The sequence below is a fragment of the Malus domestica genome, chromosome 15 (genome assembly GCF_042453785.1).
Source record: "Malus domestica chromosome 15, GDT2T_hap1".
Classification (NCBI taxonomy): domain Eukaryota; kingdom Viridiplantae; phylum Streptophyta; class Magnoliopsida; order Rosales; family Rosaceae; genus Malus; species Malus domestica.
Window position 1 is genome coordinate 28694636 of NC_091675.1, and position 12124 is coordinate 28706759.

The following is a 12124-nucleotide window of genomic DNA, read 5'->3' on the forward strand; positions in this document are numbered from 1 at the left end:
AGAGAAAGAACAAAACAAATATTGCTGCCAAAAGACTCTCCATATGCATATTGCAAAACAGTGACCACCCAACACGCTTTTCTTGACATAAGAAGATGAAAGATGAAATTCTCCACGCTGATGCTTTTTATATATTAGAGAAAAAGAGTTGAGAGTGCTATCTGCGACTTGTTTTGGCTAGAAGGATAGACTGATTGAGCACATTGACCTACACTATTAGTCTACAGATTTAATTTGGAAATATATAACCACTCACCCATACAATCTTCAACAAGCTAATTACACTTTCTCCTAATTAATATGGGTTTATATACATAGCACAACCACCGTTAATTGATGCGCCATAAATTGATTTGATCTCTTCCCTTAATGGGTGGTGACTTACTGGTGAGGATTATATACATAGAAACCTGCATGCAGTTGGAAAGTGAGGCCGCAAGCTATATTAGGCATATTGTTATGTTTTATTACTGTGATGCAGACCATGCTCTGCAAGCAGATGCTTAGTCCTTTGAGGTTTGGGACTCTGATATGGTCCACTCATGATGTCAAGTGTAAAACCATTGTATTGAGCTAAAGGTTTAGAAAGTAATCGGTGAGAATCTATCCCGCATCATAATGCATAAACATAAATATTTTCTACCACTGTGGTAAAACGTCATTTGCTTCATACTTTTGTAATACTCACATATATATTCGAACTCGAATTGACTGAACGCAACTCGAACTGAACAGTTCGGTTCGATATACGACCATAAGAAGCAAAACTTAACATTGAGTAGCCCAACGATCGTATTTGGATTCTCTTGGCCCAAATGAAGCTTTACATTTGATAGCCCAACTCATTGTCTTCCTCATTGAGCTCACTTGTGCATGTTGTATATCAAAGTTGGACGCTCTACTTTTGGAATGGATGGAGAAGCTGAAGTTATTAATGCCCGAGGGTAATGTATTGTCTAAGTTTGAAAAATTTAAGTAGATAAGAGAATTTACTTAGTTGTTCGGTACATCCGTACTTAGAGAAGTTTTTTACTAGATGGATCTTGATTGCAGGAGAGGAAGTGGGGAACGTGGCTTCTTTAGTGGTGCAGGAGAAACTGAACTTCAGCTCTAACGATGAAGGTTCATTCCTCGACTCTAATATCTTATGTTAATCTTTATTTCTGGGTGCTCTAGTTTTATGGGACTTCCACGGAAAGTGGCTATTTCATTAAGCTTATGAAGAAAAAGCACTATTTTTCATAACTGCATCGGTTTGACATGTTACTTACTAAAATATTGTGAGATGTGATATTTCAGCCAATTCATTTCCAAATAGTCTTATGCCTATATCAACCACTAGATTCCAACTAATACAATTTTCTTCATTTTACTTGTTCCTTTGTTTCTTTTTTGCTTGTTTCATTTTATTACCTCTTTTCTTTTCTAGATTAAAGCTCAAAATTTTATGGATACTCGTCTTTTCTTATATATAAAAAATAGAGCTATTGAGCTAGTAGTGGAGTCTAGATGACTATTATAGTATTATTGCATATGTGCTTCCACTTGATCAGACTATAATCTTAGCATTTTAGAAAGGAGGAATAGTCTGTTATCACAAATTCAAGATGTTCGTCATACTCAAGCTGTGCAACACGCTGGTCGCAAGAATCATGGAGGATCTTATGGTCAAGGTTTACCTACTGTTGCTATTTTTGGGTATACAAATGTTGTATGTGGTCTAATCCATTGTATTTACTTTGATTTTGCACAAATCATCCAAACATTTGATTCTCACTTCTTGTGATAGGGGAAATCTACATTAGTTAGTGCCATCTCAAATAATGATCTATACATTGATTCTCGGTAATAAATTCCATTCACATAACATGTTATTTCATCCATAAACCATATGTATTTTAAGCCTTGATGTTGGTTTTTAATATGTTGACGAAGATGTAGTGTGTTTGCAGATTGTTTGCTACAGTTGATCCTAAATTGAGAAGAGTTCTTCCTTCAGGGTATATGACCCTCAATGATAATTATATTTCTTGTTCTTTGTATTTTGGAATTGTGATAACGAGTTGTTTCTTTGATGATTTCTAGAATTTCTTTTGCGCTTATTCTGAGTATCTAATCTTTTGGAAGAAAGTGCCCGTGAGTGACACGATCAGATTTATATCAGATTTGCCAATGTAGGTATATAGAAAGCATGTCCAAACTACTTTACTCATTTAGTGTCTTATCATTAATCCTGTTCATTGCTCATAGAAACTACTTTTGTAGCTAGTGGAAGCATTTCATGTAACTTTAGAAGAAGTAGTGGAAGCTAACCTGCTTGTGGTATGACTAATTACTTGTCCATTTTATGATACAAATTAATACAGTGCGATCAACGTCTTGCTATTGATATGTCTCTGAGCTTCTGTTTGGTATCCTACATCATTTGATGATATGACAGAGAGATAAAACACATTAGCAAAGAGATTAATATTTCTTGTTTGGCCTAACTAATACGCAGAGTGGTTCACAACATGTCACATCTAATAAATGTTTATGTATGCTTGCAGCATGTGTTGGATTGTACGGCTCCTAATCTTGATGATCATCGATCGACTGTATTACAAATTCTTGAGCAAATTGGCATATCCAAGGAAAAGCTTGAAAACATGATAGAAGTTTGGAATAAGGTATTATTAGTCTTTCCACTTGTAAACTTATCAAAATGGAACTAAAAGCTGAAAAGAACACTGATGCAATTATTTGTATCCGTTAGAATTCCTCAGATTGAATATGAGGAGGACAATGTAGATTTTGATGAATGTCTTGTTGGCGGTGAAGATGGGGAGGCTAGCAATGGAATGTGAGCTCTCAGGAGCAGAAAATGATCCGTCACATAAGAATCTTGAAGCTATGGATGACCAAGAAGGTGATTACTCTGATGGTTGGTTGTCATCATTAGATGTCGAAGATCATTGGGGGGAAAATGGGTCCTATACAACCTTGAAAACTACGGATGACCAACAAAGTGAATATCCCAAGGACTCGGGAATAGAAAAGCAATGGCAATCACCAGTTCAGTCCAGTCCGCATGTTAGAACATCTGCCTTAATGGGAGTTGGGTTGCAAGAGTTGTTGAAGCTCATAGATGAGAAGCTGCAGAAGCTTACAAAGGAAAATGTTGTGGAAAAAGGGTACATTTGATCAGAAATGAAGGACTCCTTGCATACAGGAGGACGCTGTAGCAGTTGAACAATGATAAATGTGAAGATACTCTTTCTTTCATTTACACTATCTTTGAGCAAAGAAATAGGCTATATATAGCTGACGGCCCATTTACATGGGTAGTTGACAACTATAAGGGAATTTCTCATATTTCACATGAAGCGAAGCAAATATTGCCTTTTATGGGATAAGAAAATGAGAAGATTCTAGGGGCCATTTGGTATTGTTTTAAAATAATAGCTTCCAGACAACAACTTATAAAAGAAGTTTGAAGGGTGCTTCGAAAAACTAATTTTATATAAAGCAAGTTGAACCTTTAATGAATATTTTTAATTTTTATAATAACCTCGTTAATTTTTATACTAACATTATTTATCCTTCTACATAGATTTTTTTTCTATTGGAATACAAGCTGACAGTCACCATCTATCATTACAACCACTAACCTTACATTAACACGGTCATTACCGTCATCATCATTGGTGTCACCACAACCATAACCACAACTGCCATTACCACCACCATTTTTGTCCTCACCATCACCATTACCACAACAATCATCGCTAGTACCACCACGACCACCACTGTCGTTGTCACTACCTCTACTACCATTGTAACCTCTGCACCTTAACCACTACACGCCACCATACCCTCCCCCCCTCTCCCCCATCACCACCCATCGCTGTCGTTGCCACCACCCCCCACTACTATGTCAATTTTTATGATGAGCGAGATAGTTGGATAAGTGCATCACGGAAAAAATGGAGTCACTTTACAAGAACTTTGTTTGGGAGTTAGTTCCTAAGCCCAAATACATAAGCTAGTTGGATCCAAGTGGGTATTTAGGAAAAAGCAAGGATTACATGAACAAAAGATCATTGGCATGAAAATTCAGAGAGGTAGGTAGGATCAGTGGTAGAATATCACAAGCCAAGTATATCCAGAAGGTGCTTGAAAAGTTCAACATGCTAGAAGTATAGGTAGTTTCGACTCATTTGGCAGCTCACTTTAGATTTAGTGACCAACGATGTCTTAAGTCTAAGAAAGAGAAACAAGCGATGAAGAAGTGCCATATGCTAATATTGTGAGCAACCTAATGTATACAACGGTGTGCACACAACCTTACCTTGGTCAAGCAATCAGTGTCGTTTCCAAGTATATGGTAAATCCAAGAAGGCAACATTGGGATGCAATCAAGTAGATTCAGTGTCACTTGAAAGTCTTGGTGACAAGGGATTTTGTTTGAAAAGTAGAAAGAAAATTCATGGGTGTTGGGGTATGTTGATGCCGACTATGTAGGGGATTTGGACAAGAGAAGGTCTACCTCAAGTTATATTTTGCGCAGGTGAACTGATTAGTTGGAAGGCAATATACAACCAATTACAACTTTGTCGACCACAGAAGTAGAGTATATTGCTCTGGTTGAAGTTAGAAATGAGGCAATTTGGCTTAATGGCTTGGTAAGCCAAATAGGAATCACTCAGGATTTCGTGAAGCTGAAATGTGATAGTTAAAGTGCCATTCACTTGGCAAAGACTCTAGTTTTTCATGGAAGATCAAAGCACATTGAAGTGAGGTATTACAGGATTGCTAAGGATATTTGGTTGAAAAGGTTTACACGGACGACAATGCTGCATATTTCTTACCAAGATAGTGCTAGTAAAAAAATTCAAGCATTGCTTGAACCTAATCAATCTGGTTGATTGAGTAAGGGATGGAGCACTTTTTCACTTGAGGTGGAATGAGGCAAAAAGAAGTATGCCAAGGTGAATGTTCTTGAAGATTTCTAGAGCCGCTTCATAAAGGTTCAAAGATACTCTGGAGTGCAACAATCAAGACTTGGTTTGACTCACCAAGGTGGAGATTGATAAGAATTGGCTTGTCAATGTTAGTGTCTTAATTTGCTTTGAATTGTATTCGGAAAGCTAAAGGTGCACATATTCTTGTCCTGCAAGGATTAAGAAAGAAATAAGTTTTCTTGTACAATTAGATTAGGAGCCCTAAAAATAGAAACAAAATAGGAATGTAAATGTAGAGAAGGAAACTTAATATGAAAAAGGCATGTAAACTACACACTACTTATAAAATAGGATTGGGGGTTTAGAAAAAAGAGAGAAGAAAACAGAGACAACCGAGTCAAAGGGATTAGTTATAGGGTTTACAAAAGCACCATGTGCTCTATTATTAATTCTAAGAAGCGTAAATGAGAATTGGACGTAGGCAAAAGTTTTGCCGACCTAATATATATCTTACGTGTTTCTAGTTATTCTCTATTTACTAAGTTTAGTTTGTTATTGGTTACATTAAATAACACGTTCCATAGAGAGTTGAATATCTTGTATGGAAAACATTGTGCTCCCTTCAATACACTTTATTATTTTTAATGAATAATATTATCTACACTATAGGAGTGAGAGAGATGACTCAGCCTCACAATGAACTAGCAATAATGTAGTTCAAATTCGTTTGTGACGAAAATTGAGCTAAGTTCAAATTCCTCATTTTATAATCTAAATTGAATTAAAATATCGCTTGAATTAGGGGGAAAAACCTTATTGTTATCTTTTTAAGTAATGCTAAGAAGACTAAATTTTTTAAATCAAATTTACGAACTAAATGATATGGTTGTAAATAATTAAATTATTAATTAAATATCGATTAACATGCTTATTTCTTATTAATGACACATTATTTGATTTGCAATTTAATTTAAAAAATTTAATCTTTCTAATATTATTCTATCTTTTTTAGTACAGAATGTCCAAAGTATCCTTTAATTATTTGCAGGAACAAAAACAAGATCCCGCCGACACACAATGCCAATGCCGCGTGCTATACACCCATACAAATATAAACATGCATTCCCACTTACTTGCTCAACTCTCTCTCTACTGCTAAAAGGAAAACGATTTTGTTTTCTGAAAAAAAAATCCACAGATCTAAGAACCAAATCCATTGCTCCTGATCAAATCCCTATTGTGCTGCTCCCGTTCGTCGATCTGAATCTGAGGTAACTCCAAAATTCGATCCAATTTCTTTGTTATTTGCAAAATTCAACTTTCTGTTTGTTTCGCGGGAAAATTTGAGAAGATCCAATTCGAATTGGACTTCGAAGCTTCGGTTCACATTCATAACAGTAGATATGGATCTAATCCATAATCTGTAATTAATGCTCTGTGTACAGTAATTTTCGGATTCGTCTCCTATTAAAGAAGCAGCAGTCATGTCGAGGAGGGCGGTGGGATCCACGCGCCGCAATGGGAGCTTTCCGTTTTCCGGAGCCTTCAACTCTAAATCGAAGTCGTCGCCTTTGTTACCCATTGGCCTTGTAGTCGTGGTAAATTTTTTCGATTCGAATTTTCGACTTCTTGTATGCCAATTCATTGTAATGTAGTTTCTGTTCAGTGTTCAATGGGTAGCTCCTACATTGTTTAGAAATTCGCTTTTAAATTATGACGACGAATGGGAAAGATTACGAGTTTCGCGTTGTAACTGTGTTTTGTTTTGGTTTTTGGTTGAAATTTCAGGGAGCCATTCTTCTAATCGGCTATGTTTATAAAGGATCAGGTTTGTGTTAAATTGAATGCATTAGCAAATCCGATTTGCATTTAATGGTGTGAATTTGTTAATTCGATCTGCTAGCTCTGTAATCATTATATTCAGATGTCGTTGGTTCTCGGAATTTAATTGCTTCCTATTTTAAGATTTGGATACTTACACATGAATGTGCTGATTGAAATGTTTGTTCTTGAAAATTCAGGTGTCCTCGGGGGTGCCAAAGTAGTTAGTAGAGTTGAAGGTAGAGTTTGTGGTCCTTTCTGCTTGTATTGTTATGTTCATGTTGTACAATTTATCATTCCTGATGCTGGACTTTTTTCGTTTGTGTGGAGTGCGCTTGTTTGGGTTGATGAGTTTTGTATTTTTACAAGTGTTTAGCAATTACTATTTCTCACATACTTGTAATAATAGCATTTTTGTCATTTGCTTCTATAATCAGGAGACTTCTCATGCACGCTAGAAGTTCAGAGAGCAATACCTTTCCTAAAGAAAGCGTACAGTGGCAGCATGCACAGAGTTTTGCATATTGGCCCTGATACTTGTTCAGTTGTATCTGCATTGTTGAAAGATGAGGAAATTGAAGCATGGGGTGTAGAACCATATGAGATAGAGGATGCTGATAGGACTTGCAGGAGTCTTGTGCGCAAAGGCATTGTGCGGGTGGCTGATATAAAGTTCCATCTACCCTATAAAGCGAAGTCCTTTTCTCTTGTGATTGTCTCGGATGCTTTAGATTACCTCTCTCCGAAGTATCTGAACAGGACTCTTCCAGAATTGGCAAGGGTGTCTTCTGATGGCCTTGTTATTTTTTCAGGTATATTGTTCTATAATGTTCATATAACTTGTGCAGTGTTAACGTTATAAAGCCTTCGTATAGTTTGTTAGCAGGAGTTTATGTCCGGAACTAATTAGACTCATATGAGATAAATTGCACTTTGTCAAAAGATTCACAATGATATATTGCACTCTAGTACTTCTCTTTTGATTAATGCCTCAGCATACCATGAATTTGGAGATGTTTAGCCGTTTTAGTTCAGCCAGAAATAAACTGATACAAGTGTTTCTGACTCTATGTTCGTTAACCTTTTTCTATTCCAGTAGAAAGTAATTTGTTTTTTTTTTTTTTAATCTTTTGATTTTGGTAACAATCATTTCTAATTTCAATGCTATTTTACTTTTATGTTTAGGTTTTCCTGGCCAACAGAAAGCTAAGGTTTCTGAGCTATCCAAATTCGGACGTCCAGTAAGTGATCATATGCTGCCTTTATGATGTCATCCTGCTACTTTGTAACTGTTGGATTACTACTCTTACCTATGTGGGGTTTCCTACATTCTGTAAAGTTGACGGTCATTACTCCTGCTGCTTATCGTTTGCTTGAGTTTAAAATGATAAGCATGATTCTATCCAAGTGCATTAGTTGGTAAAATGAAGGGGCTATATAAACCCTAATCCTTCTTTTAACTTGAAATAAGTAAAAGATATGCTAGCGATGTAGCATTTGTGATCACTTATGCTCCTTTTTTGGTTGTTTAGTCATCAGTTTGTATTGCTGGTTGACCTTATGGCCGATATTATCTTTGTTTTCTGTTAGGCCAAAATGCGAAGCTCCTCTTGGTGGATACGTTATTTTGTCCAGACCAGCTTAGAAGAAAACGAAGCTGCCAACAAGAAGTTCGAGCAGGCCACATCAAAGGAATCATACCAGCCAAGCTGCCAAGTGTTTCACCTTAACTCATATCACTAATACACTATCATAGCATCATTTATTCACAAGTTTTGGTATGCGCAACATGGCTGATACAGGTAAAATTTGTTTTAGCTGTCGTATAAAAACAAGCCCTCTACTGGGTTAATTTTTTATTTTTATATGATATGTTAAGGACATCGACTTTTGTTGTGAACGATATAGTCACTATTGATTGACATAGTTGATTGAATATACAAGGTGATTTGTATTAGGCCTCGAACTGATCTGTATTCCGTTGATATAAAACGGTTGTATCAAGGAATTTTGTTTTACATACCATGCTTTATTTCTTTCTCGGAATTTTGAAAAAAGGTCTGTTCTATAGCTGTAGGAGACTAATTGTAAAGAAAAATCAGTGACATCGTGTTTGCAGAAGCCGCAACTTCATTTTATGGAGAAAGAAAACTGAAATTCACATACGCTGCCACCAATAATCCGCACAAGAGCAATCCGTCCTTAAAGCAGTGAAACCTGTGGGCATCTCGCACGGTGATTTCTCTCCCAGCCTTGGCAGAGATAAATTTGATTGCATTGTGGCAGTCCCCACTCTATTGTCGAGAGCAATCCAAGCACAACCGCTAGCTTTTCGCTGTGATGACCTAACCTTATCTCCCCCTCTTCTTGCACAGACACATCATCCTTTACCAAGGTCCATCATAAATCAGGCACATAGCCCGCTCGCTTCTTCTTCCTTGACATCTCCTCCAAGTATTCGTGAATTTCTTTGATCATCGGGTGGTAAATCTCTTCAGCCACAAAAACATGTACCCTCGTATTCACCTCGATCCAACTACAACCTGGTTTCTTCTTCGCTCCTCTATCTCGCATATGCTTTCTAATTGTTGCTACCTCTTCCCATTTGCCTGCTTTAGCAAATATATTTGACAGCACTACGTATGGAGCAGCATTTAGAGGTTCCAGACCGACGCATTGCATTTGCCGGGAACAATGAAGAGCATCTTCAGAGTACTCATCATTTTGAGAATACCCAGAAATCATCGTGTTCCAAAGAACCAAATCCGGAAAAGGGATCTCTTGAGACACTTTCCTGCATTCCGACATGCCACCAGCACACCTTGAATATAAATCAATCAAGCCACTCCCAACATGCGACTTCTGGTGGAAACCAGTTTTGATCAACTTAGCATGAAACTGAAGTCCACCCAACAAGTCCTCCACACACGTAAATGCAGTCAAAACACTTACCAATGTAAACATGTCGACATTGAACCCCCTCCGAACCATTTCCTGAAACAATCCCAGCGCTTTCAGTCCTTGGCGGTGCTGGCCATACGCCACAATCATCGAATTCCAAGGCACTTCATCTCTCACCTCTCCCATCACCAAGTACACCCACTTCGCCTCTTCCAAAAACCCATTTCTGCTGTAGTAAGTTACAAGAGAATTGTTTACCGAAACATATGAATCAAAGCCACCTGACACGACCACGGAATGCAGTTGCCTAAGCAAACCGACATCATCGCCACAGCCCGTGATCACAGCAGAGATGGTAAACCCATCCTTGTCAAGACCCAAATTTCTCATCCCAGCGAACAAGCTCAATGCCGGCTCAGTCTCTCCCCTATCGGTACAAGCAGAAATGAGGGTGTTATAGGAGACCAACACTCAACTCGAATCGTTCAACCCGAAAACTAGGTATTTTGGAGGCAATTCTTCGGCTAGAAGGCTTAACTCCCCGTGCAATCAACCGGCTAGTCTTGTGTTTCTACTGGAATCATGCAATGGTTTGGTATTTGTATCTCTAGATTCCTATGAAAACTTGTCTATCTGGAACCCATCAACTGGATTCCTCCACCACTTACATAACCCAGGTTTACTGGGAGTAGGGGACAAAAAACTATGCAAACATGGTTTCAGCTATGTATCAGCCACAAATGGCTACAAAGCTTTCATTGGTTATTTTAGTTATGAGGATGATGTGTGGACGTTCCGAGTGAGTTGTTGATCTTCTCCTTGAGAGCCCACTCCTGGGAAAAAATTGAAGAACCTCACCCTTGTTACTTGTACTATGAGCCCCAAGTCTTCCCAGTATGAGTCGGTAGCGGGTTTGACACCGACCTTACATACAGAAAGCAGTACAGTTGTGGCGATATGGTATTGTTGACCCTAGAAACTACCAAGCCTACATGGCGCGCAGGCCGAGTAATCTATAAGCTAACTACGTCCTTCGGTGAATGCGGGGCGTGCCAACTCGTCGGCCGAGCTCGGCCGAGGAGTAAATTTTGTTGATGTTGCGTTGGGTGCGCGGCTGACTTCTGCGTCTTGCAATTGTGGCCGAGAAAGGAACACGTCTCGACCTCTGGGGCTCTCGAACCTGAAGACAAGGTTACTATTCTTACGAAGTTCACGAGTCGTCGTCGTCGGATTCAGTCACAGTGATGTTATTCGTCAGAGTAAACTCACGCCGAATCGACACCAGAGTGTAAGGGCACAAGTACTCAAAGCAAACATAAGTTTTAATGGTGAACGTGGTTCGGCCGTCCAAATGCCGAACTCTAAATCCCACTTGGGAATATCCAATCATAAAATAACTCGGCGAGCAAAGCGCCGAGCTCGATATACCGTAACACCTCACTTCGCCGAGAAGGCTAATGAGATGACCTCAATCAATAAGGATCCGGAAATCCTCCTCGACCGAGACTTGGATAGGTAATCAACCGTTCTCGCCGCAGTGCTGTTGATGCCAACGGAAGATACTGCGAGATCGACTGATTCTACGGTGACAGAGCTATCTATGCCGACTTAAGATATCACCGGTTGCTTCCACAGTGCTGTTGATGCCAACGGAAGATGTGTCAGTGAAAAAGAAAGAAAAAATCTCAAGTTGTTGAGAGTTTGCGTAAGGCAGTTTTGTATTGATTTGCAGGGGGCTTGAATGATGCGCAGCCTCTTCTATTTATAGCAATGGTTCCCCCAAGGTCGAGTAAAAACCTACTTGGACTAGGTCTTCTTCTCCTGATCAGCACCAACTCGACCAGTCCTACTTTCACTAGGACTGTGAACCTAGTCCTCAACCGAACCGGATTCACTTCCGGGTCCTGCCGAGACTCCTTATTGCACTAGGACTCGACTTCTTGCGTTATGACCTAGCCGACCTAGGTTTGAAGGCCCACGTACTTGGACGATCCATGGTATTCTTGTCGCAAGGCCTTCCGGGCCGAGAATGATTCTATACTCGGCCCAAACTATTATTTTGGGCCCAAACATTGCCCCCTCGCTTCTGAGGTCCTCGGTCTGAATTCGTTGGCCGAGGTTCGGCCTTGAAGAAGCGAATGTAATCCTCAGAACCCTAGTGCTATAATTCCAAGGCGCATTTATTGAGCACGATTGCACGATCTTGGTCCTGCTAACCAACTCGCCACGTGGCGTCTTCTAACACGACCAACCCCAATAATGACGTCTAAGGCATGCGGCCATTTGAACCGTCGTGCCATCATGACCTTTTAGCCACTCTACCTCAATCTGCGAGCCGCTTGTCATCGTGCAGACGTCGAAACGTCTTTCGCCATTAATCTCGCCATCACACGCAATCGTGCGCCCCCAAAACCTGAGACATTCGGTCTTCTCAACGGTATTTCCCAAATGTTCATCAT

At 39.2% G+C, this 12124-nt stretch overlaps 2 protein-coding genes across 2 annotated transcripts; one reads left to right on the plus strand and one right to left on the minus strand.

Moving 5' to 3' along the window:
• Positions 1–6009: 6009 nt before the first annotated feature.
• Positions 6010–8784, plus strand: LOC103415240 (probable pectin methylesterase CGR2). The gene is made up of 7 exons (XM_017326795.3): positions 6010–6214; positions 6389–6541; positions 6732–6771; positions 6965–7003; positions 7202–7576; positions 7950–8005; positions 8355–8784. Exons 2-7 carry the CDS (start codon positions 6428–6430, stop codon positions 8505–8507), a joined length of 777 nt encoding a protein of 258 aa, XP_017182284.3. The 5' UTR covers positions 6010–6214; positions 6389–6427; the 3' UTR covers positions 8508–8784.
• Positions 8785–8919: 135 nt separating this feature from the next.
• Positions 8920–10579, minus strand: LOC103415266 (pentatricopeptide repeat-containing protein At3g49710-like). The gene has a single exon (XM_070813403.1). The coding sequence runs from the start codon at positions 10053–10055 to the stop codon at positions 9165–9167; it is 891 nt and encodes a 296-aa protein (XP_070669504.1). The 5' UTR covers positions 10056–10579; the 3' UTR covers positions 8920–9164.
• Between the last annotated feature and the right edge of the window lie 1545 nt (positions 10580–12124).